General features: G+C 47.8%; 1 protein-coding gene across 2 annotated transcripts in view; it reads left to right on the top strand.

The window, feature by feature from the left end:
- Positions 1 to 26,496, top strand: part of Alk (ALK receptor tyrosine kinase) — a 716,172-nt gene that overhangs the window by 613,182 nt on the left and 76,494 nt on the right. For both annotated transcript variants that reach the window (XM_006990698.4, XM_076558926.1), the window contains 3 exons: positions 4,554 to 4,723; positions 23,858 to 23,952; positions 24,132 to 24,260. In XM_006990698.4, the coding sequence (XP_006990760.1) occupies positions 4,554 to 4,723; positions 23,858 to 23,952; positions 24,132 to 24,260 (394 nt within the window). The remainder of the gene's footprint in view (positions 1 to 4,553; positions 4,724 to 23,857; positions 23,953 to 24,131; positions 24,261 to 26,496) is intronic.

The following is a 26,496-nucleotide window of genomic DNA, read 5'->3' as shown; positions in this document are numbered from 1 at the left end:
TGCACCCAGTAAACAACACTAGAGGCTGTACACTAGCCCCCACATGCACCCTCGTGTGTGTACACATGTGCACCTGTACATGCACAAACATACGTGCACACACACACAAAAATGAAAATGGTTAAAAAAAAAAAAAAACCTTGGTCTGCAGGTCCAAAAAAAAAAAAAACCTTGGTCTGCAGGTCCAAGAGGAGAAAATTCTGGCTTGGGTTAGTTCTCCTTGACTTCAGCCCTGGGACCTCTCACAGCCTGAGATGTCCTCAGTTTTGCTTGGGGATGCCATGTGGCGCCCCACGAAGGGGCTGTGTCCTCCCCATATCCCAGAGTCACCTCACTCTGCTTTGATAACTGTGGACACATTTCAAGCCATTTCTTGGTGATGGAGAGAATTGCTTCTAACTCCCAAGGCCAAGATGAAAATGGACCCCCTCACTGAGAGAGCTAGGCTACTTCCTGCATTAACGGAGTAATTCCCTCTCCACAGTGGTCTCCCTTCAGAACCACCCAGAGGGACTTTAAAGCCTACTGCCACCCCAGAGCCTTCCAGGATTTCTTAACCGAGACTCTCTGTGGAGACCCACAGAGGTTTCCTAGTGAGAACCTACTCAGGGTCCAAGAATCTGAGCTTGCTTTAACCATCAGGGCTGTATAAGAGGATAATTGGACCACAGGCATGGTTACCAGGTGTTTGGAAGGGTCTACACTTGGCTGTGTGGTATGCTTTGATCTAGCAAGGGGGAGGCCATGTGCCCTGCCCCTTGGCATTGTTATAAAACGTCCTTTTGAATAATCGGAAAAGGCCATGGGGTATTGACTCAGATCCTCCCGAAGCTATCCTGTGTTTCTGTCTGTCTCCTCTTCGCTATCTTTCTATCTAATGTTTTCTCGTCCCTCTCTCCTCCTCATAAGAACCCCTGAAAAGGTGGGAGCTGGCCTCCCACAGCTCTCTGCAGTGGAGCCCAGACACCGGCCGTTTGGAAAACTCCATAGCTGTTTCTACTTTGCAGCCCGGGTTGAAAAACCACTGATCCCATGTGCGGTTCATGGCATCACATTCGCTCCCTCGCTCAGTCTCCATAACAACCGTGGAAGCTAGGCAGGGAAGGTACAGCTCCCATCACAAGGAAGTGGAGCCTCAGAGGAGGTGAGTGAGAAGCTTGAGGTCTCACAGTTAATGTGCCTCAGACTCTTAGTTCACCCATAGTCCTCACGCCAGGAAACTAGAGCGGTTTGAAGAGCCCCCGAGAGAGTCAGGGGCAGTTGCTTCCAGTGCATTCTGGAAAGGTAGTAAATGAGTCATGGCCACGCCAGGGCAGAGCCCCAGGGGATGCCCCTCTTAACTCAGTGCCTCTCTGCAGACTCTGATTCCATAGGTTTGCGCACAGCCCAGAGGTTCTGCCTTTCCAACAAGTTCCCAGGTTCCCACTGCCGCTCCTGGGGTGAGGAGGATCAGACTCAGGAGAAGAAAAAAAAACAACAACAAAGATTGGCTCAGAGCCTGAACGTGGAGGCCACTGGGGGACAAATGCAGCTAAGAAGTAGGCCTACAGAGAGAAGGCGGGTTCTGGAGGGCTGCATCTTGAGGGAGCACATCCCTCCGCCGACTCAAGGATCAAGGACTATTGAATGGTGCCCAACACATTTACCAGTGGTTTCCTGACTGCCGGTTTTCAGTCTTAGTCTGGGCTTTCTTCCTCTATTTCTAAAAGCCAGACACTACTGCAGTATATGTCTTGGATTTCACATTGAGTCTAGATGTGCTTTCTGTTATAAGTCTAAGCGGTACCCTTGTAAGATGAAAGAAAAGTTGGCTTGGCTCTTTGTTTTAATTCTCTTCACTCATCGCTCTGAAGCGTCGTCGGGACAAATGGCTCTGGTGACTGACGTGTTAGGAATGTCAAGGGTCTTCCACTGTCGCGTCTCTCTTGTATGGACTAGGGAGTGGCTCCACAGCACACTCAAAGTTAGTTACATGGTTTTCATTCTAACTTGGGAGTTAGAACCCAATAGGAGGGTAGGGAAGTGTTGCATAGAATGAACCACAGTAAATATGTGTGAATGTGTAGATGATCATCTCAGAGACTGATGACAGGAAGGAGCTTTATGCACCTCCTCAGGGGTCTGAGGATGCTTTAAGCTCCCCCCCTCTCCCCCTCCCTCCCTCCCTTCCTCCCTCCCTCTCTCCCTCTGTCCATCCCCCATCTCCTCTCTCTTTGTTCCTTTCTCATTCCTCTGTGCTCTTTAGTTTGTCTCTCTCTTCCCCTCTCCAACCCTGATTATACTAAAACCTATTGCCAGAAGATGGAAAAACCTCTTGGGCATCTATCTCTGTCACATCCACGTGACGCAGCCTGGGTGCTCCATTAGTATTCACTGAAGAGCGAGCATGTTGATTTCCTTAGATCATGAAGGACCATGGCTGCCTTGATGATTTTTTCTTCCCCCCGATGGAGAAGAAGAAACCATTGAAAGCTGTTGAGCTGAGTCAGAGATGACAGACAGCCAAAGTGTGACAGAGGTTCACACGAGGTTTCAGAGGGGAGAGAGAGGGGAAGGGGCACTTTAGGAGCGAGCCATGGGTGTAGTTCAGAGACCGAGTTCTAAAGGCAGCAGTGTGTCTTCTGTTGTTTGAATAATGAAGAAGCGAAGATAGAAGCCAGCTGGGGAAAAGACTGAAGAATGAATGGGAAGGTAGCTCAGTGGTACTGTGCTGGCCTGGTATATACAAGGCTTCAGGTTCCATCCCTAACATGAAAGAGAATATAAAGGAAATGTCATTCACCTCCATATTACTAGATATGTGACCATCTAAGGGGGGCAGGGTACAGAAATGGGTTGCAAGCCAGAAGAGCTACAAGAATCAAATAGAAAGTATTTTTTTTTCCCCTGGAATGGGTAAGATCTGATCCTTTGTGGCCACGGGAGATGGAAGCAGAGAGATTGGAGATGGTAGATAAAGAAAGATCAGTTGAAAGGACAGGGCCTAGAAGGAGGTAGGACAGGAAATGATAGAATGGAGAAAATGAAGACTGCATCTTCCTCTGGGACAGAAGCAAACGGATAAATAAGCAGACACTCAGGCTGGAAGGGGAGGAGAGAGTGGCGGGTTGTGCCTGGTGTAACAGAATTTTCTCAGGAAAGTGGAAATCACATCACTGCATCAGGAGCCGGGGCCCAGGACTGTCTAGGGGAGAGTTTGAACGACCCAACATGTTAGGTGCACCCCAAAAGTCTAATATGATGGTGCACAGAGAACAAGTAAGTAGCAACAACCACTGAGGGCACTGAGACACAACAGTTAGGTTTTACAAGTCCAAATCCACATGTTCTGGAGCAAGACTTGAGAGAACATGTGGCAGAGGTGATCCAAGCAGAGTACTGCATGCCGTAGACTACAGGAAAGAAAGTTTAGTATTACCAAAGGTAGGGTTAAATTCTCTAAGTGATGGCATCCCAAAATACAAGAAAACTGAGTAGGGGCAGAAAAAAACATTGACAGATTCATTCAGCTACCATGAGAGGCTATCTATGACTGACTATAAATCAGGCTCACCACATTGGGATCCAGGGTCCAGCCACAGCTTGGTTGGAGAAAGGTTTAATAGGTAGGACACTATGGACTGTCAGGCCACTATGGTGGGTGGCACTGTCCTCTTCAATCATAAGGCAGCTGCCAGGGAGGACTTGAGAGACAAACCAGGAGAATCCAAGAACCGCAGCGATGTTGATGGTCTCTATGAGACACAACCTCTGTTATTTCAGACCTCAGTCTGCAGCGTGCACTGCCTCTGAACATGACTGCATTTAAACTTTTCTTAGATGATTAGTTACAATTCCCTTTCAAACGTCTAGGGAACGGTGCCATAGAAACCTTTCATAATAACACAACAAAAACATACGCTTGCAGCTTCCTCTTGGCAAAGCAGCATCCTCATTTGCGGAGATAACTACATTAAGAGATCATGGTATATAGACGTACGTGTGTATGTGTGTGTGTGTGTGTGTGTGTGTGTGTGTGTGTGTGTGTGTGTGTGTGTGATTTTCACCTACCCAATCATGAAGTCTCCAGTTAGCAAAGATGTGATCTGACACTGTCAAAATAAGACCTGTAATTATTTGAAGGAATACACAAATCTATCATGCCTAAATTGAAAGAAATTGAACGGAAAAAAAAATCGCCTGTATTAGGTTACATAGTGAGTTGAGTCCATGGACAGAAATCTTTGAGTGTGCTTAAGGTAGCTCACTGGATAACCCCACTGCTCTACTGCAGAGGTAGAATCGTGTGAAACATGGGGTGATGTCATCGACCTCAAGAAGGCTTCAGAATTCCTCACTGGTGGTCCTGGCTCAGATCCTTGAACTTCAGCGAATGCCTTTGGTGCAGCCGTGAGCAAGAACAGTGGGCGGGCATCCCGCTGCCCTTGCTGGATCAATTCTGGCACAAGCCTCTTGCGACATTGTTTAAGCTTCAGCTGAGAGCTTCAAGAAGGGGACTTGAGGTTTCCATTCAACGCTAACGTTTTTTTAACGGATGCCTCTCTCCCTCGCAGCTCCGGATGTCCTGGCTCATCCGTGGGGTTTTGAGAGGAAACGTATCCCTGGTGCTGGTGGAGAACAAGACTGGGAAGGAACAAAGCCGAACAGTCTGGCACGTCACCACCGATGAAGGCTTAAGCCTGTGGCAGTGGACAGTGTTGTCGCTCCTTGATGTGACTGACAGGTGGGTGACTATCCATCCCCCGCCTATTCCGTTTTTACTCTATAAGGTCCGGTGCTGAAGTCGGATGGTTTCCCAGTTCCAGTGCCCTTTATCTAAGACATTGTCTCAGTTACTTTGCTCATGGCTCGTAGTTTGGGGTTTTAATGCATCATAGTGCTGATGACTTGGTGACAAGGCGTGAGGTAGCTGGTTGCATTGCATCCACAGTGAGTAAGCAGGGAGCCGTCAATGCCCGTGCTCAGCTGGCTTCCTCCTTTTGCTTCAGTCCAAGGAAATGGACTGGTTGAACGGTGCCGTCCGCATTTAGATTGGGTCTCCCCACCTCAGTTAACCCCATCTAAAATCTTTCTCACCGACATGCCCAGAGGTCTGTCTCCCAGGCAATTCTAGATCCTGTCAAGTCGGCAATCAATATGAACCATCACAAGCGTCCACACACAGAGACATGCACATCTCCTGCCCATTACTGGGACTGCGAGATTCTTCAAGAGATGTGCTAATGAGCACTCATCTCCTGCGGCTCTCACCTGGCCTGATTAGCTTCCTTCAGGATCGGTCTGTGGAAAGAGCCAAAAAATGAGGCACTCGAGCTACTACCAAATAATACTCAGGTTTCCTATCTCTGTGGCATCTCCTCTCACTTGATGGATGTTGCCTCACCTTCCCAGTGCCATTTTCTTTTCCCTCATTAGCAACAGAAACCTTGGTAGGTGAGAAAGCTTTGCCACTATTCTCTGCCACTCTTTTAAAGAGGAGAAGCTGGACATCAGAGGAGCAAACCACCCACAAGTTGGCCTCAGAGCCAAGACTACTGCTCCATTGATTCCGCTCCAGGGGTGGGGTTGGGTTGTCAGAGGTAGATGTCAGATTCCTCACTAATCAGAGAAGAGCTTTCTGCCAGGGACCCTGGTTCATAGCAGATTCTACTACTGATGGCCTCTGGGACCTTGGACAAGATCCCTTGGCCCTCTGAGCCTCAGTTTCTTCCCCCACTTCTGAATGGATAGGGTTGGGTGGCAAGATCGTCACCTCCACATGGCGCTGGATTGGAGCAGAAGCCTGTGGAGTTCAGCTGCCACTTGTCTCCCTAAGATGGCACTACCCTGCCACCTGCAGTCAGCCTGAGGCAAGCAGTGCTTGAGTAAAAAACGGCCTGGCATGAAGGCATTCCTGTGACGCTTGTCTGTGCTATACTAAAATGTTCCGTGGGTGGTGCAGACATGTTCTACAGCAAAAGGCAGGGCAGGGTCATTTCTACGAGGGGACTGGAAGGGATAGCCATCTGATGTTGGCTAAACATCCAACTCTACCATTAGCCGAAGCCTTCAGAACAGTCTTGCAGAAGATGCTCATATTGCCATTCTGGTGAACCCACCTTTGAAATATGAGGTCCAAAGGCTCAAGGCAGGGTATAGAGTGATGTGTGTTGTCATGAGGCTTCATAAGTGTGGCTCTGGGCTTTGAATTCTTCTCCCAAGCCTCATAATGTGCTGTTCACTGTAGCTTCTAATGGGAGCTCTCTCCTGCCACGGGGAGAAGCCCCCCCCCAACTCTGAACAGCAGCCACCCACTCCTTCAGATGTATGTGGCTTGATGATCAAAGCCCATGGACGTCCCCAGGCTCAATGACCCCGGGACAAACATATTTAATTAAAGTGGAGGAACAGATAAATGTGGGTGCTGCCTTCATAGGCTGGTCTTTTATTCTTTGGGATTGTGGGGGGTTCACACATGGGGATTGGAAACTCGCTGGGGATGATCGACTCCTCCCTCCTGAGAGATGTAAAATTAATTCTAATGAATCAAAGTGTTGTTTCTCCCCTCTCTCCTCAATCCAGCAAGTTCTCTCTCTCTCATAGCCACTCCAGGGGATTTAACGCAAGTAAAATGTTGACTCTGTTCACTCCCTTCTGCCGGAGATGCCTTTGAAGGAGACTTTGTTCCTGGCTTTCTTCTTGCCCTGCTGAAGGCTGGTTAGCAGACTGATACTTCCAATATTGATACTGAGACCAAAGTGTCCAGTGAAGATTCAGGCGAAAGCCAGCCTGCTTCTTAATGCATGGTGACCCAGTTCATGCATAATTATGGGAGGGATGTGTCTCCATTCACAAAGAACCTACCAGCCATCAACATGCTCCCAAAGCTAGAGGCAGTAGGGGAGGTGTGCCAATTGGAGGCATAAAACGAGGGACCATGAGTGAGCCTACTAACAGTCTCACTTCCCAAAATCAAGCTAGTTTGTAGCGGTGACTAGAGGATAAAGCTGGAAGGGAGCCCTGATGAGTAAGCCTAGCCTTTCAAATCAGGCAGTCACAAGTTCAGCTGGCTGTGTGACCTGATCCCACTTACTGAACCTCCCAGAGCCCCGTCATCCCCTCCTGTAATCAGGACGTCTTCACCAGATTGTTATGGGAATAAATAATATGATTATCTAAATAATCTATACAGAATAGGGTGTCAGAGTTTTCATTTAGGGATCTCTCATTCTAGCCTTTAAAAAAGTGGCCTCATAAGTAATTTATTGAACAAACAGTGCAAATCCAGCCCCTGATCTTCCAGCACAGAGCAGGTTCTGCAAAACGGAGAGTTACAGTTGCCTCTTAGGTTTGGGGAAGAAAAGGGTCTTGATGAACTCCTTGGTCCACACTAAAATGCTTAATCAGTAAAAACTGCTAATAAGGAATATAATTAAAAATGGCAATAGCCCCCTCACTTACCCACCCACACAATGCCTCAGAATAGGCTGGCACCGTCAACTTAGAAATGATACCCTGTCATGTGAACCACAAAGGTGAGGTTCTTATGACTATGTAAGTTATCAGCATTCTGTTGGGTTCTAGTCACTGACGGAGGGACAAGAAATACATTCCTCTGCCTCCCTCCCAGGAGAGAGAGCCGTGGCTGCCTGGATTACCACCAAGCAAATGGGAGAAGTGGGGAAGGAGCAGGAGAATACAATTAGGCAAAGAGAAAACGAAGATGAACCAAAGACAGTGGCAAACCAGCTCCCTTCTCCCACCCCGTGAGGTAGACCTTAATACTATGTATACATCCACATCCACAGCCTTCATTCCACAAGGCTCCCTTAGGCAGATCTTCCCTTTTGTTGTTCAGCACCTTCCTCTTTAACATCAAGGTCAATCCTCAACCTTGAAATCATTAGGAACTTGATCCCCTCTGTTTCCTCACTCAAATCACCTCCACTCCCTGGTTCTCCAACCTCTACATATTAGGAAGTAGTGTTATCAGCCCGATCAAAGATAAGAGCCCTATCACCCCTGGACAGCCCATGAGCAATCCTTGAAACATAAATCCATTCACCTCCCTGGCTTCCTGTGGTTCTGACGTACCTCCTACATTCTTTAATAAGACCTTTATTTAAGACTATGGGCGATGTGTCCAATCCCAACTTCAGTATCCCATACCACTCATTTTCGCTCTCTCCCTCGCTGCCCAAAACTCCACACCACTCAGTGGTACCATGCTAAGATCCCTTCACTCCAGGCTTCACAGCTTCCATTCTCTCCACATTAATATTCTCCCTTTGCCATCCACACCTCTATGTATCACTCCTCATTCCACTTGTGAAAGAAGTCTTGCCTGACTCCTGGCTACCTGTGTGCCTAGGATGTGTCCTATGGCTCTTGAGACATCCCTGTGCTCTTTGGTCCCTTTATGATTTTTTTTTTTAAATATTTGACTTGGTTCACAAGGCAGAGATCATGCCCTTCTCTTATATGTCCCTGATTTCTGAACCTAGGACCATGCCTAACACTTAGGAAACTCAATAAATGTGTGCTGGCAGAATATGTATTGAGAAAAATTGAGTATAGCCCCAAAGCCCCGCTGAACGAACTGAGAATTCTCCAACTCACCATTGGACTCCATCCAGCACACCTCCTCTGTTCAACCTGTGTCTAGCAAAAGAGACAAACCACTTTATAATAAATACGACCACAAAGTGTTCCATATATCAAAGCAGCACCTGTGTCCCGTCAGAAGAGCCAAAACAGCATTTGTTACTCTCGTGACAGGGAACCCTCTTTAGAGAGTCACCTGATGCCTGTGCTTTCTTTGTCTGTGGTCACTGTCCTGTCAGAATCACTTTATAAGAAAGACTTTGATCTTAATCGTGTGCCCTGGTGCCTGTGAGTTGGGAGCTGGAGCCGGGCACGGAGACCAAAGAACCGTAGTGAGATTGCTCCCACACCACAGCAGTCCCGCAATAGCTCAGTGACTGCCATGGGTATAAAAGGCTGGCAGCCGGGAGCTGTGCATCCGTGAATGGCGTTTCTTCTGTCCATTCACAACTATGCAAAATGATAGAAGTAACATAATCGCCTGTCATCATTTTGGAATTACCATAATTCTATAACCAGGCTGCAAAGAGTAACAATGGAAAAAAAATATCCCAGGAGCAGTTCCCAGGATGTTTTGAGCAGGAATGACATCTCTAGAATACAGATATGTCCTCTCAAGGTAATTTTGAAGGACAGCACCAATTCAAACATGAGTTTGGTAAGTGTTTAAAGGCTGGGTCATGGTCAGACATCTACCTTGGGTAACTACAGTTCCTCTCCTCATTCTCTCTCCCACCTTTTCCCCCCTCCTCAAATGTGGACGCCATTATTTCTGCTGGAATTATTTTTATCTTTCTTCAAAATGGAAGAGAAGTGAGTTCTCTCCCCTTATGGTGACCACCAGCCTCTTCCAGGGATGTATTCCTCTCCACAATCACCTATCTTACTAAACCCAGTGTTTCCCACCACCCTAAGCTTTGACACGCTTACAGAGCGGAGGCTCCTGCAGGGAGCTCGTTATGAAATGGATCCGGAGACACCATGGATCAAATCTTGTCCCACAAATCACCGCAATCGTACAGTCAAATATAAAGTACGTAACTTATCACACCTGTGCAAGCTCCATTTCCCCAACACTGTCATTAGGAAGGCTTTTAGCTGTAGGCTGTATACATAGTCTAACAAGAAAAAACGTTCCCTCTGGAGATATTTAGGTTTCCTGTTCCCTTCTGCGTCCTTTGTCCTAAACGACAAGTAAGATGTTTCGCAAATGCATCTTGTAAACGAGCTCCGTTAAACTGAGAGTTATGTCCCCGTGCATTCATACCAGAAATGCCATAAAGGCCTTTTTTTTTTTTTCCTATCCAACTTTTGGCTATCATCCACAGCATCCTTATTTTATACACAAATACTGTGGATAGCAATAGTCTCCCTCTGCGCAGCATCTTTCTGTCCTCAGAAAAGCATGAACAGGGCCTTTTCTTCACTCTTGTCTAAGGAGAGAAGCGGAGACGCCAGACACTGCGGGTGATCCTGGGTTTACAGGTCCAGACGTGCCCCTGGAAATGTTGTGTTTCACTCATATTTTTCAGAAATTGCATCACAGCTTCCTGGTACAGCCATGGATGAGTTTCAGATGCTGGTTAGAGCTAACATGTGTTGAGCGCTCACTGTTAGCCAATCACTGTAACAAGTACTTAGCATGCATTATCTCCTTTCATCCTTCAAAGAGCCCCTTGGGATAGGAACTATAATTAACTCCCTTTATATATGAGAAATCTGAGTGCTAAAGAGGTTAAGTGATTTTCCCTTAACCCCTAGGCCAGTCTGCTCCCTAGATCCTGCCCGAGGAAATAGCACAGTATTTAGAAAGAGGTGAGAAACTGGGTACATGGTAGGCCTTGTGACTGGCAAAATATTTCGGTTGTGGGTTATTTTTAGACCATATCTCTTACACATTTCAAGCTAGTTGTCTGGTTTTCCTTTGCTTCCTTACCCCCTGAAGCTCATAATGCATTTTATTTTGTAAGGTGTAGCTGCTGGGGAGATGGATCATTATGTAAAGTGCTTGTGTGCAAACATAAAGGCATGAGTTTGATTCCTCAGAACCTATGTGTAAAAAAAACAAAGCCAAGCTAGGATTGGTGACACTTGGGAGGCAGAGGCAGGCGGATCTCTATGCGTTCAAGACCAACCTGGTCTACATAGTGAGTTCCAAGCCAGCCAGGACTACACAATGAGATCCTGTCTTAAAAAACAAAACCAGCCGGGCGGTGGTGGCGCATGCCTTTAATCCCAGCACTCGGGAGGCAGAGGCAGGCGGATCTCTGTGAGTTCGAGGCCAGCCTGGGCTACCAAGTGAGTTCCAGGAAAGGCACAAAGCTACACAGAGAAACCCTGTCTCGAAAAACCAAAAAAAAAAAAAAAAAAAAAACCAACAAGCAGACAAACAAAAAACACCAGCCATTGCTGGTGATATCACAGCCCTGGAGGCAGAAATAGGAAGATTCCTGGTCCGTGCTGGCTAGCCACAATAGCTGAATCAGAGGGGATCCAGGTTTGGTCCGAGATCTTATCTCATAATGTGGGAAATGATTGAGGGAGACATCAACATCTAGTTGCCACTCTCATGCACACACCAGTGCATAGGCACTCACACCTATGTGTGCACGCATGCACACAAGTACACACACAGACCTTAGATGAGATACATTACAGATTGTCAGAACAATTAGTGCAAGGAAACCAAAACCAACTCTTCTTCTCTGGGTTGTTCCTTGTCTGTCTTCTTAATCCTCAACACTACCTCCTGGTGAAGACACTTCCCATCCAGGCTACTCTGCCTGTTTTCTTTACCTCACACCTCCAACGGGGACAGCATCACCCAAAGAGGATGGCTCCCCCTTCCTTTCCTGGCCATTGTGCCTTTACAGGTCATCACTCTAGCGTGGCTTGGTCCCCACACCATATGTTCCCACTCTAAAACCAAGCAGACATTCTGACAAGGGTTTCTCATTGCAAGTATTTTAATGTGCCATACCTAACAAAGGCATAAAAAATAAAGACATTTAGCTGTGCATTTCATGAATCTCCCTCCCTATAGTTGGGAAATGAGCTTCAATGCCAGGAGGACTCTGAGGAAACCCAGCCTTAGAACTATGCACCAGGTTAGATGGACACCTCCTCAGTCACCAGGAGAACACAGCAGAGAGACTAGCTCTGTGTCTCTCCTCTCCTGCCTGCCTTCCCCCTCCCTCAAATTTCTGATCGCTACAGTTGTACCTCCAGTCTAGTCCCTCCCCAGAAAAGAAGCATGCAGAATAGGAGAAAGGCATGTCTCCCCGCAAAGCCCCACAAGCCAGTGCTGGCTGCCCTCTGCTGGGAAGGCTGCTGGGACTGATACCAGGGCTCTTGTATCCCCTCATTATTTATCCACAACCCACGAGCTTCTGCCCGAAGGGCTATACCCTTTCCCAGTACAGGATGCCTACTCAGGTCCACAATAGTGGGCAGCTAAGACCCAGTTTCAGATGAGAAGATTGAAATGCAAGGTCCCACGGGTCCCTGAACACAGCAGCTTCTCAGTAGAGGTCCCACTTCCATCCCCTGCTTAGCCAGATGTGAGCCTAGGAAGCTTCTCAGGATGAAATGGTGCCAACCTTCATCGCCACCCAAGCATTGTGTGGTGATATATTGTGCACCCAGTAGAACTTATCTGAGGATCAGAGGACAGAGCCAGCCACTAGATTAGACATGGAGGCCAGACAGTGATGGCACACACCCTTAATCCTATCATTCGGGAGGCAGAGATCTCTGAGAGTTCAAGGCCACACTGGAAACAAGTGGTGGCACACACCTTTAACCCCAGTACTGGGAAGCACACACACCTTTAATCCCAGGAAGTGATATGGCAGGACACAGAAAGGTATATAAGATGTGAAGGAACAGAAACTCGCTCTTGAGGCTGAGGATTTTGTAGAGGTAAGAACTTGTGGCTGGCTTGCTCTGCTTCTCTGATCTTTCAGCGTTCACCCCAGTGTCTGGCTCTGGGTTTTCTATTAGTAAGACTGTTTGGCAATTCGTGTTACAGCACTGTGTATTTATTATTCAACTAGAATTTGCTGCCTATCTAGTGTTTGCTGATGGGCTCCCATAGATGTTCTGGAACAGAGTAGCCTTCGAGGAAGACTATCTCATAGGGCCTGACCAGGAAAACGGGTTGCTGCATGTCAGAGCCAGGTGCCTGGAGGAGGGAGCTTGTGAGTCCAGAGCAGCATGGAGTCTAAGAAAACTGTTAGGGTACCTTTCTTCCCAACAGGCACCTCCCCAGGTGCTATTCAGGCACCTCTCTCTGTCAGCCACGCTACAATGAGGATTTCTCGGAAACTGTGGTCCGGTGAGATTGAATAATGATTCAGAGGCACACATTAAGGAAGAAGGAGAATCGGGGTGCCTTTTTCAGTCAGCAGTCAGACATGGAGACATCCTAGAGGATCTCACAGGCTCCAGGGTAGAAGTGAGGGAGCTAGCTCACTTGTTTTTCCTGCGGTGAGCCCATGTGTGCAAGAAACACCAGAGAAAAGAGAAAGGACTCTGCTCTCCCAAGAGGCAGGTCAGTGCTGCGAGAGCTGGAGTTCAAACACACCGTTCACAACATCAGCCAGAGTCAGGACCCGGAGCCGGGAGCAAACAGTGCATTAATTATACTGCTAACCCTAAGTCTTCCCCAAAGGGACTCAGATCCTTCACACATACACACACACACACACACACACACACACACACACACACACACACACCACATATACATACCACACCACACACACACACCACATACACCCAGCACACCACACACATACATACACACACACCACATATACATACCACACCACACACAAACACCACATACACACCGCACACCACACACACACACACACACACACCACATATACATACCATACCACACACACACACCACATACACCCAGCACACCACACACACACACACACACACACACACACCACCACCACCACCACCACACCACACACACACCCCACACACACATCACACACACCTTCATTCTCAAAGCCCACAGGGATATGGGGTGAATCTTTTGTTTCCCTGACAGTCTTCAAGGTGAGGGCTCTTGCCAGGGAAGAGTCTGGTTCCTTTTGCCTTTGTCCTGTGCTTCTTGGAGGGCTGAAGAGAACCTTACTGGGTCACATGCCCACTTACCTGCATTATCAAAACACGGGCCTTCCAGCTCTTGGTTTATCCACAAGAAGCCACGAGACAGTCTGCACAGAGACACACAGTCAGGAAGCAAAGGAGTTCTGTAACTCAGAATCCAGCTTCTTCCAAACGTCTGCTATCAGAGTCAAGAACTGACTTCTGGAATCTTGAGGATCATGGGAGCAGTGTTGTCTCGCAGAAAAAGCTGCTATTACAGAGCCAGGTTATAGAGTCTGTGCCTGAGCCTCCCAGAGACCCTGTGGAGAGGTGGTCAGCCGTGAGGAAATCAGCCAACACCTGCAGGGCCCAGTCACTCAAGGAGGATTCAGGAATGCTGGTGGAGCAAGCCCAGTGTGGCCTGGGTGGAACCAAGCAGCCACACAGGTCATCCCGACAAGGATGTACGCCTGTGATTGACACACAGGTAAAAAGCTAAGGGGTAATAGGAGGACCCAAGCTTCCATTATGAGCCCAGAGCTTCACGTACAGCACACAGGCATGGAAACGGTCATATCTTAGCCCTAGCATACTAGTACTAGAATATTCTCCCTCAATGCACCCTGCCTGGCTCACCAGGGTGCCCCTGGTCCTACAGTGTGGCCACAGTGTGTTGAGGAAAAGGCTTCAGCTAAAAGAGAAGGGTTATGTGGTCTCCTGCAGCCAGCAAAGGGCAGAGTCTACCCATCACCACCATGAGCAGATTAGTCATCAACCGACCTGTGCCCGGTGTCCAGCACAGATCCTGAGTGCCCAAGCAGTAGTGGGTACACCACTACTGCTGTGTTGATTGGATTAACAGTAAATCTTCAGTCCCCAGGGTGCTGGATAAATCAAATCTGTTCCTTTCTCGTGTAAAATCAAACACAGGTGTGCTTGGTGGGTTCAGGAACCCACACCCCTTCTACTTTGTGGCTCTGGCCTTTTCTCTAGCCTTGGGATCCTTTGCATTCAACTTGAGAAAGAGCATGGAGAGAGGCATTTGAAGATTTTTGTGTTTTATTACTTCTCACTTTCCAATGGCTAAAATTCAGACTCCAAGGATGCTGGGAAATGTAGTCTGGCTGTATACCCACATTAAAAAAAAAAAGTACAAGCAGAAAGAGATAGTAGGGGAAGGAGAGAAAGGAGGGGGTGGAGGGGAGGAAGAGGAAAGAGGAAGAGGAGAAAGAAGAGGAAGTAGAAGAGGAAGGAGGAGGAGAAGGGGAGAAGGAGAAGAAGAAAAAGACGACAAGGAAAACAGCTCCCATCTGCGGGCATCTATCAGAGTGTCACTTGAGAGTATCAGCTCCCTCATTAGCTGCTCTGAGCACTGATCAGCCAGCATCTCTACAAGCTTCGTAATTCAAAGCTGAAATCAATCCCAGGATCTATTCTGAAGTGTGAATGTTTCGTTCCCAAAATTTTATGATGCAGCAAATTCTTATTTTCTGGCAGAAATCATCCCAGAATTTCTCTCCCCAAACTTCCTCTTTCCTAAAAACACAAAATGAAGCAGGAAGAGGTTACTTTGCAAAGGCTCAGGCTGCCAAGAAAGCTTCAGCCCCACAGATCTGGCTGAGCCAGAAAACTCTCTCCCTGGCTGCCACCAGGTAAAATCCCTGCGCCCCACACATAGAGATTTTGATTAGAAGACCACATCTTGGGCTTGGAAACCTTCAAGAAGTTCCCCAAACGACTCTGGTGTGTAACTGTGTTTGAAAGACACTGACAATAACATGACAGATCCAAGTCTCTTGTGGGCCAGATGGGGAATCAAGAAGTATCTGGAGACGTATCACGGACTGTCAAATTGTCAGCAATCATATATTAACTTCCCTCCATGCATATGGCCAGCCTTTTGCTAAGCCACAGGATCTGAACGGCATTGAGAATACACACATGCAGAGGCAGCCTAACCCACCAGCATTGTGCAGGCTCCCAAGAACTTCCAGTATCTCAGTAGCTGGGGCCACGTGAATGGGGGAAATGGGCAAACTGGCCAGCCCACAAGAAAAATTATCTTAGAGAAGTAACAATCGAGGTCATTCATTTCAGAAACAGCATCAGGGCAAGCAACGGTCTAAAGATGAGGATGTTTTGCCGTTGTTTCTGGGTCGTGCCAGGGGATTGTGGGCAGCCAGCTTGAGCGAGAGGGAACAGTATGAGGCCATGTGCTTTGAGCTGTGGGTATAGGTAACAGGACCATGGAGCCCAGTGGGGCTCACTGGAGCCTTGAGTCTGGTGGAGGCGCCGGAGGAAAACCAAATGGGAAATGATGAGATCAGAGCCTCAAAGTGGAACTCAGAAAGGGGGCGGTCGGGGAGGCACTGCAGCAGAGGCCCTAGCTTCTGCTGCCTCCCAAAAGTTGCTCTCCGAGACGAAGGGAGAAGTGGCTGGTGGCTCGGCCCGCAATGTGCGCCCGGGCAGTGATATGTACAAACCAAACAGGCGTAATTCTAGAAGGATCTGTCCCTGTTTCCTTTCTCAGAAAATATCTCAGCTCACTGAAGCAAGGAGTAGATTAGTAATTCTGAGCTTCAAATCCCATTTCTGATGGTGATTTACTGTGACATGTGGGACAAGCTGGTGCTTTTTGATTGCTCAGTTTCCACAATCAAGGGTGCAGAGCACTGAGGCAGATCAGGCCCGTGAGCCCAGCTTGAGAGACAGTTGTTCAAAACAGCACTACGTGAACCCCCTTTACAGTAACTGGCGTTCAGATCTGCTCAAGATTTTCTTGGTAAGTTTCACAGCTCAGTTTACAAGTCAACAGATGTGTGTGTGTATGTTTTTCATAACTCTTAATGCCTGTGGACATGAAGTCCCATGTTCTCAGCCCTTCTCCCCCTAGGCACAAAGTCTGGAATCTAGGGGATAATTGAGCTTCTAATACTTGAAGCAAAGCAGAAGCCAACTAAATGTATTTTGTCCCCCAGGAGGAGCCCCGCTGACATCACTTCTACCCTCCCTTCCAAGCAAATGATTTACACATCCTCTTTCCACTTGAGTCCTGGACCCACACTGCCAGCTGCCTGATTGGCATCTCAGGACATCACAGCGTGACTCCCACATGCACCTCTGTCCATAGCTCTGACACTCTCCTAGACATTCATTTCTCCAAAGTCTCCTTTGGCATCTGTCCGTCCCCAGTCCCAACCAACATGTTCCCCGGCTTGAGCAGGCGTTAGCTCTGTAGGGGTCAAAGCTAAAAGGAAGTTCAGAAGGCCCATAGTGGTTGAATAATATGAATTATACAATATTCAAACTCCTTATGACAAGGTCAGTGCTCTGTGCTCCTGGCTGCAGGCACAGGCATCTGACTCACAACATGGGCTCTGATGATCTTTGCTCCAAGGCAAAGGATGATACGTATAATTTGTCACACTGTCCAGGGAAGCACAGATTTATCATTAAAATAGACTGTGAAACAGAAACAATGAAGCACAATCTCTCATCCTAGAGAAAGGCAGTGTAAAAATACTATGATGGCACTTACAAAGTCCTTGTGATTTTCTCAGGGTCCCACCAAGTCAGCAACCCCGTCCTACTTTATGGCAGTATTCTGAAATCCACTTCCCCCAAGCAAAGACGACTACCAATCCACCTCCATCAAGATGTTCTTCTCAGGGAGGAAGGAAATTAAAACCATCCTTTCCTTGGGTCCTTTCACTGTCAGAAGGCTGCCACATCTGGTGCCACCTCAGCCCTCCAGGCCACAAGCCAACAGACCGAAGTGGAGAAGTCAACATGGGGACTATATCCGCATGTCCTGATACATAGGCGTGGACAGTCCAGACTCTAAGAAGAGTGGGCTTGGTTCCTTCTAGCCTAGATGGTCTTCCACAGCCTCAGTGGCCCCAAAGGGCTCGTTGAACATTGGTGGGTGCATGATCCCAGATGAGAGTCAATGAGTTAGATGGTTCTGCAACAGATGGCAGAAATCGTGACCTGGGAAAATGAGAGGCTTGCTCTTTCTTAGTGTGTAACTGTCCAAGGCAAACGATGCCCCCAAGAGATCTCTAACATTCTTCATATCTTTTGGTGAATTCTTGCATGCGTGTCTCCTGAGTATGAGTGAGTGCACAGGTTGGGGTGTGGGTGAGTGGGGGTGAGCATTCTCATATTCTCTCTCTCTCCCTTTCTCCTCCTCCCCTTCCTCCTCTTCTTCTTCTCTACCTCTCCCTCCCCCTTAACTCCTTTTTCCACTCTGCTCCCATCCAGGACTTAGCACAGTCAAGCTTGTGCATTTTTGTCTATAGCCACCTCCCCTGCTGGGCCAGAGCTCCATCCATAAAGGAAGACCCCCTTTCCTTCTGTTCCTCCTTTAGCCCTGCTCCCCACACTAGAATGCAACAGATATGACACAGATTGAGGGAATGAGATAGCAAAGAAGGAACTCCCAGAAGGTTGTCTTCTACCCCAGTGACATCTCTAGCTTCTCCTTTTCAAGAATCCTTCGATGCCAGTTCCCAAGAAGTGAGCATAGAAAGCCAATGCTTAGGGGTGAGGAGATGGCTCAGTGGGTAAGAACACTTGCTGTACACTTGCTGGGTTTGAGTCTCTAGTACCCATGTAAAGCACAGAACAGGGTAGTATGCTCCTGTAACCCCAGCACTAGGGAGGGCAGATAAGACCAGAGATGGAGCTTGCTGGCTACCAACCTAACTCCAGGTTCAGCAAGAGACACTTTCTCAAGGGAGACCGATAGAGCCGGGTGCCCGATGTCTTCCTCTGGCCTCCACATGCACACACAAAAATGCATACACCACCCGAACAAAAATAAAAATAAACAAGAGAAAGCCAACGATTGGAAGCCTTGACCTGCAGGTATGGAAAGGTGTCTATGATTCTCCATGCAGTTTATCTGAAGATTTATTTATCTCCTCTCCTCTTTCCAGAAGGCTCCCTCACCACAACCAGCCTCATTGTGAAAGAAAGAGCTCTCTGACCCTTGACAGCCCTAGAAACTCTGCATTGACTTTTCTCCCCATCTTGGTGTTATGCCCAGAGGAGAAACCAAGTCTCCGAGGTGGTAAATTACCTTAGAGAGTCAGGCTTCAAGGAATAGGAAAATGCTCCCAACTTAGCCTAACCTTCACCATGACCTATTCCCATTCACAGACACTCACAGCATCTGCACACCTGTCCAGCCCTTGCCTGTTCAAATCCAACCAGGGCTGGTCCTGGGAATCCAAAGCTGCCCTTCAGCCCAGCCCCTCCTCTGCAGCTGGTAACTGAAGTCAATTATGCAGATAATAGGATGGATGTGGCAGGGCTTTTTTCATCACAGACATTATTCTAATAGACATGCATACCGCAACCCCAGCCTGGCGACAGTCCGTTTCAGAAGACTTTTACTGAGCAAATCAACTGAGCAATAAGAAAAGGGAGAAAGTGTTTTTTTCTCTCAGCAGCATCTGCCAGTCCTGTCCTAAGCGACCAGATCCCAGACAATCCCCAGCTGTGAAAATGGACCCCCCTCTTTTTTTTCAGATCCTACTAAATGGCCAGAGAAGGAATCTGAGCTATGGTGCCCATCCATCACATGCCTCTTAGGCCCATCCGGCATTCTTTGCCTTGCTCACCAAAGCCTTGTTATTCCCCCAGTCCACATTCAGACACACACCTTTTTGTCAGCTACTTAGAATCATTAAGTGAACTTAATTAGGTTTGTCAATCCCTGAGGCTGGGAGGATGGCAAATAAGGCCTCATATTCACTGCCCATTAACAGTCTGTTGCCTGAAAGAGACGGTGCATTTTCTGGGCTGTGCGTGAGCAGCATCCACATGTCAAAGATCTGCTGGGTGAGTTCAGGAAGCGCCCACTTCCAGAGCTGCCTCCTGGAAACCTGGCCAGTGGCCCAAACTATCACCTCTCAGAATCCCCCTGGGCTAATTCTCAACAGGCTGTCTGGAAAGCTTGCACAAGATGGGAAGATGGGTGCGTTCTTATGCAAAAGCGGACTTGAGCCAAGAGCTCTAGCCAAGGCTGGTTTAGACAAAAAAAAGAAAAGAAAATAGGAAAACCAGCATCAACTCCAGCATTTACAAATCTCCTTTGGAGAAACAGAACCAAGCAGACCAATGGTTACAGGCTGGAAGCAAGTTCTATGCAGCCAGAGAAAGGGGAGGCTCACCTGCCAGGCTCCCAGATAGCAGGAGGAGCCCCCAAAAGCTTCCTCTACCTTTTCCTTAATCAGATGCACCACTTGGGAGGGAGAAGGCTCTTCCAGCTGTGGAAAGGACACTTCCCTCCCTATCAAGAGTGAAAATGTTGGGGCCGGGGAAGGAGGTAACCTGTGTGTCTGTTAGTCTGTTATAGTCTTAGCAGTAATATGCTGTGGACCTTGCTTCCCATCTGTCCTAGAACATTCTACCTGTACAGGAGAGTAAGTGCTAGAACCTAAGGCCTGAGGCCACAGCTAACTCTGAGGAAGGACCTGGTGTCTGTATCTCTGGGAAACTGACCATAAAAGAGTAATTGAACTGGAAAGACTCAGAGCCCCAAGGAACTCTTGCCCATCTCCAACCGGGAGAGGCTATCAGAGCCTCTTCTTCTATGGTTCTGCTGAAGACACTCAACCAGACAGCATCCGAGGTAGAGAAACCTAAATCACAGCTGGTCTAATGGCCACCTCGTCTCTTGGCCAGTTCCCTCACAGAAGGTGATGTGCTAGGATTATCCCTGGTGTACATTCTATGCCTCATCCCCTGCTACTCCAGACCCATCCCCACAGTGCCTTCGCCTCTGTCCCGCCACACCTGTTCACCTCTGACCTTCATCTCTACTTGTCCCACCTGTCCCTTACCTGAGTCTCTGGCCCTAGAGTGGACAGAAGCAGCATCACTTATGTTCATGGTGCCATCTGATTGAGTCTTCCCTGCCCGTCCTGGGTGCCCCTGACATAAAATCCGGGCACTTCCCACAGTCAGCTAAATGTTTTGAAACAGCATCTTCCACTGCCATCATCTTGCAGGATGCTTTAGAGACGCTTATATTTAGAAACCGTTCCAGCCCCAGCTCGCATCATCCCATCCAAGCTAAGAGGCCTGGTGGCTGGTAGGGAACTTTGTAGCTCTAATCCCCCAGTCCTAGCAAATGAAAGCAGGAAAAGCAGAGCAAGCAAGGAGCCCAGAGGTTTCCACCAGTGTCCATGGAGAGAACAGTGGAACTTGTCCTTCCCCCTGCTCTAAAGGCACACAAGTATTTGTTCCCTTGCACCTGAAGTTAGTTAAGGAGGTATGCTGATGATGCAGCTTAGCATTGATGTGCCCTGGCCCCTCAGCCTATGGGTGATGGATAACCCAGAGAGGATGACCCCGAGAGGAGAATGAGAATGTGGGTTGTTATGGGATCAATGCCCACTACAGTTCAGGATATCTCACATTCCCAAGCAAAGAATATGACTCTTTCTAGTCACACTTTTGAGTAGCTTTATAATAATCAAACTATTATTGTTGTTGTTGTTAATTTTTGTTTAGCTTGGGATGTTTTGTGTTGTTTAAGACAGGGACTTGGGTAGCCTAGACCAGCCTCAAACTCTCTGTGTAGTTGAGAATGGCCTTGAACAGGCATTTCTTCTTTAGAATCAAAGCATTTGGGCCCTCTAATTGTGACCTTTAGACTGAAAGGGCTGTATGTGACCGGATTCCACAAGATAGATAGAGGAACAGGCAGATGTGGACAGTGGAGCAGTTAAGAATAATTGGTCACAAACGCACTGTTTAGACAAAAGTTCACATCTGATTGTAAGGCTTTTCTCCAATGGAACAGTAACTGTCCTCTGGCCAGAAAGAACTAGGCCATCCTCTATCCCTTCTAAGTGTTGATCAGGGTTACATGCTCAGTCATGATGGGAGCTACCACCTGGCTGCAACTCATGACCCAGGCATGTCCAGCCTTGTCACATCAGAAACAGGACACTGTCATCTACAAAGTTCACACTAAAGAAAAGCTCAGTCAAGTTAAGAAAAAAATAACTGCATGAAAAAGAGCCTCATACTGTTGTAAGTAAGCTTCTGATTTTGTGTTGGGTCATGACTGCAGGTGGCCCAGGTTGAACATGCAGGGAAGCTTCACTCCCTTCCTGAGCTGAGGTCCAGGGAGACAAAAGATCTTTCCCCTCACACTTCTTCCTGTGTGCCTCTTCCACCTCTCCAAAGAGTATTTCTCCTTGTCTACTACCTACCCTGACCCATATTATCAGTGTGCACTCTCTCTATATATAAGATAGATAGATAGATAGATAGATAGATAGATAGATAGATAGATAGATAGATAGATAGATAGATAGATCTTTCTCCTGTCTGTCTCTCTCATTCCCCTCCCTCTTTCTCTCTCTCCCATTTCCCTCCTTATTCCCCAACAGCTTTGGCAAGATATAATTTACATGCCATAACGTTTACCCATTTTTAAGTGTGCAAGTCAATGACTCTCAGCAAGTTTCTAGAATTCTACAAAGACTTCTACAACCCAGTTTTAGAACACTTCCATCACCCCAAAATGAGGTTTCGTGCTAGTTAGCAGTCAATATTGTTCTACTGCTAGCCCCAGGCAACCACTAATCTGCTCTCTGTCTCTACAGATCTGCCTATTCTAGATGATTCCTATACAGAGAATCACTCAATACGAGGTCTTTAACTTACTGTCTGCCTTCTTTAACTTTGCATAATGCTTTTGAGAGGCATCTATTTTACAGCATGTCTCCTGGTCCATTCTTTTTTTATTGTCGATTAGCATCCTGATGTGCAGCTATATAGCCACATGTGCTGTATCCATTCAATGATTGACAGCCATGCCTTCCCTCTCTTACCATTTCAGCATCCACACAAAGGATGCACTCTATTCATCAGGTCGTTCTGGATCGACCTTCTGAAACCTGGGGAAAGAGTGTTTAGGGTCCTCAGGACGCAGTTCCTTTATCTCAGAAGGGGGTGGTTGACCAATGATAGCCTTCCAAGAAGGAGGTCTCCCAAGAAAACAAACCGGGAAACAAATGAGTCCATGGCATCTTTCCATTTATCTCAGTCTCACACTTTCCCTGACTGCAGCCAGAGGACCTGGCCCTCAAAGCCATGAAATGGCTGGAAAGAAACATAACCTCAGTGAAGTACTGTCCAGACTTCATGACCCACTGTGGCTTGAGTACACACACTCCCAGGGGAAACAGTCAATCATCTAATATTTAACCACCAGTCAGAAAACAGTAACCGACACTGGACAAGACCCAGGATGCTGAGTACCTCTGCTGTGCAAGACATTAACCCTTTGGTTGCTGGTTAATGGAGTCAAACCGGGGAAGGAGCCCAGTTGCCTGAAGCAACAGAGACACTGAGGAGTTTGCCATCCATTGGTGTCATACAAAAGCACTTTAATGTTTAAATAGCAGCTCCACTCTACCCATGAGTGAGCATGAGCAGAATACCAAGCCATTTCTACCCACCATGCATGCCCAGAAAGCAAAGGTCTCCCAAGCTCAGAACTCCAGACTGGCTTTAAAGGCTGTATATCTGCCATAGCCGTGATGGAGCACTGCTGTGGGATGGTCTGTATGTCAAATGTGTCGCTCTGATTGGTCAATAAATAAAACACTGATTGGCCAGTGGCCAGGCAGGAAGTATAGGCAGGACTAACAGAGAGGAGAATTGAGAGAACAGGAAGGCGGAAGGAGACACTGCCAGCCACCACCATGACAAGCAGCATGTGAAGATGCTGGTAAGCCACGAGCCACATGGCAAGGTATAGATTTATAGAAATGGGTTAATTTAAGTTGTAAGAACTAGATAGATAGAAGCCTGAGCCATTAGGCCAAACAGTTTAAATAATATAAGCATCTGTGTGTTTATTTTATAAGTGGGCTGTTAGACTACTGGGGCTTGGCGGGACCTGGAGAGAAAACTCTCCAGCTACAGAGCACCCCCTTGGAAAGGGATATGCTCTGTGATGAAGAAGTGGAAGTCAGGAAAAGCTGAGCCCTGCCTTCTCACCGATGCTTTGGGATGAGGTCAGGTGGATCAAACTAAATTTCCATGCAATAGGTCGGCACATGTATGCTGACACTGAATCCTGGGACTTGGCCTACCCAAGTGGTTTCTAACACACATTCTTCTTAACATCATACAGGTTCTGGTTGCAGATAGTCACGTGGTGGGGTCCAGGATCCAGGGCAACGGTGGCATTTGACAACATTTCCATCAGCCTCGACTGCTACCTCACTAGTGAGTTTACCCCGGTCCTTTGTTCCCTTAACCCAGTGACCCATGGGACTACCCATAGTCTCATCCCTAGACCCCCAATCTTAGCCATCTTTCCTCTCCCACCTTCCTCTGTACAACCTCTTCTCCCTCCCTAAAACTGACTCTGCCTGGTTCAGCTCACTGGGTCTTCTCTATTCCAGTCAGTGGTGAGGATAAAATGTCCTCGAATGCAGCACCCAAATCCAGAAATCTGTTTGAGAAAAATCCAAACAAGGAGCCAAAATCCTGGGCAAACATATCAGGACCGACTCCCATCTTCGATCCTACAGGTAAGGGTTACTCTGGCACAGCTGTCACATTCGAATAGCGTTATGTCTTGCTGCCGAAGGCAGAAGAATGGCCTGTGTTGTGGCTGGGTCCGGCACTGGGGTTAAAAGAAAATGGTTGGTCTCCAGGAGAGGCATCACCATCTTTGTTATGGGGCCCCCCAAAGAAGAAGCTGTGAGGGTCTCTCATCACCTGAGCAAAGGGGATGAGACATAACTGTTGGAAATATACAAAAGAGTAACTGGGAACCCCAACACACAATGGCCGGGGGGGGGGGGGCGTGTCAAGCTATAGCCAGCTGTTAGGACACACACCAGCAGGCAAATGCTATAATAGAGGTAAAGGCAGGAAGATGATGAGTTTGAGGCCACCTTGGGCTTCACCTTTAGGGGTGTAGGGAGATGGTTCAGTCTGTAAAGTGCTTGACATACAAGCTCCAGTGCCAGGTTCATATCCCTAGTCCATGTAAAGAGCCAATCATAGTGGCACACACCTGCAGTCCTAGCATTGGGGAGACAGAGACAGGAAACAGGGTCTCTGGAGCTTAGGAGGCAGCCGGTCTGGCTGAAGGATGAGCTCTAGATTAAGTAAGAGGCCTTGTATCAACAAATAAGGATGAGTTGTCCAAGAAGACGTACGGAATCAACCTCTGGCCTCTGCGCGTGCACACACGCACACACACACACACACACACACACACACACACACACACACACACACACACCATGGGTCTTGGTTTCTAAGCTCCCTCCCCCTCACATGTGTCCAAGAGCCCCTGAGGGCTTTGGAACAGGGGCACTGGCATGTCCCACATGAGAAGCAAGTACTGCACACAGTCCACCGTACCCTGTCGCATACATCTCGATTAGAATAACAGCGTGTAGATGATAAATCTGTAATTCCTACTTACAAGATAGAATCCTGGTTCCGTGCAGAGTACAAAATAATTAGAGGCTTGTAGCTTTGACACCAAATTGGTTAGCTCTCTGCTCATTAGCTAAATTTTAGTTTTGCTTCGTTTTTGGAAAAAAAAAAAAAAAAAAAAAAAAGCAGAAAGCTGTTTGAAACTAGCTGTTACCCCTTACCGGTTCCTGCCTGATCTAGCCAGTTACCAAGCTGAGGAAGGAGGTGTGTGTCTCCTTTCACCCTTAACGCTCCCCAAAATCTTTCCAACCCTTGCACAGTCTACCTGGGAGCCTAACCTAGAGATCTCTATATCCTGCCAGCCGCCGTGATTCACAGAAAATATCTAGCCTGAATGAGAACCCTTTCCACTTACCCGTTGATGGTCTCTTTCTGTCACCCACCCCCAAGGGGACTCACCTCTGTGTACTACCATGTGATGAGCTTGTGCAACTTACAAATCTGTCCTCCATTCAGGAAGGGGACCACAATTCCCTTTTCACTCCCTGTGCTGAGTGAACATGGTAGCAACCCCTACCCTGGCCTCACCATCATTAGGGAGCAGTGGTCCACCCTGCCTGAGTCAGGGTTCATTACCACGTAACTCCCAATGTCCCAAAGGGGATAATCAATAAAGGGCCCATTGGCCGCTCACATGAAATCACGTGGGAGCTGGGAAAGGCCATGACTCCCCCATCATCTCCAAACAGAATTAGAAGCAAACAGCTCCCAGAGGGCTACAGGAAACTCTGGCTAAAATGCCAGGCTGCCCTGCTGAGTACCATTACCTCAGAACAAGATAGGCAACCAGCTCCAGGTCAGAGGGAAGAGGAGGGTATTGAAGCAAAGATGTCTAAGAGTAGCCTTAATGCTCCCCGGGAACGCTCTAGGACACTGAATCTGGAGCCATTAGTTTCCCAAGAGCCCAGGGTCACGTCAGGAACTGCTTAAGGTGACAGAAAAGGGGTTCAGCTCTCACAACCCTCCCTTCACATGTTCTATCGAAGGATGAAGGACGAAGGACGTATTTGTCCCCACCATGATTCGGGTCCCCTAGTCCCATCTCAGTGCAGATCCCTCTAGATGTGTATTGGGGGTACAAAGGGGGTCTGTTTGGGGGGCAAGATTTCTGGAAAGAAGGCCATTTCTCACAGGCATGTCTCCTGAGTCACTGGACTTAGCCTTATGGTCAGAGAGAGACTCCTACCTAAGCCCAGGACTTACCTAGCTTTCATCTAGACCCAACTGCTAACCTTACACATTTCTTCTGCACCTCATCCTGTGCTCGGGTTCACTGAATCGCACAACACCAGGATGGAGCACAAGGAACTCATA

This window comes from Peromyscus maniculatus, chromosome 22 (genome assembly GCF_049852395.1).
Source record: "Peromyscus maniculatus bairdii isolate BWxNUB_F1_BW_parent chromosome 22, HU_Pman_BW_mat_3.1, whole genome shotgun sequence".
Classification (NCBI taxonomy): Eukaryota; Metazoa; Chordata; class Mammalia; order Rodentia; family Cricetidae; genus Peromyscus; species Peromyscus maniculatus.
This window is presented reverse-complemented; position numbering and strand designations above follow the sequence as displayed.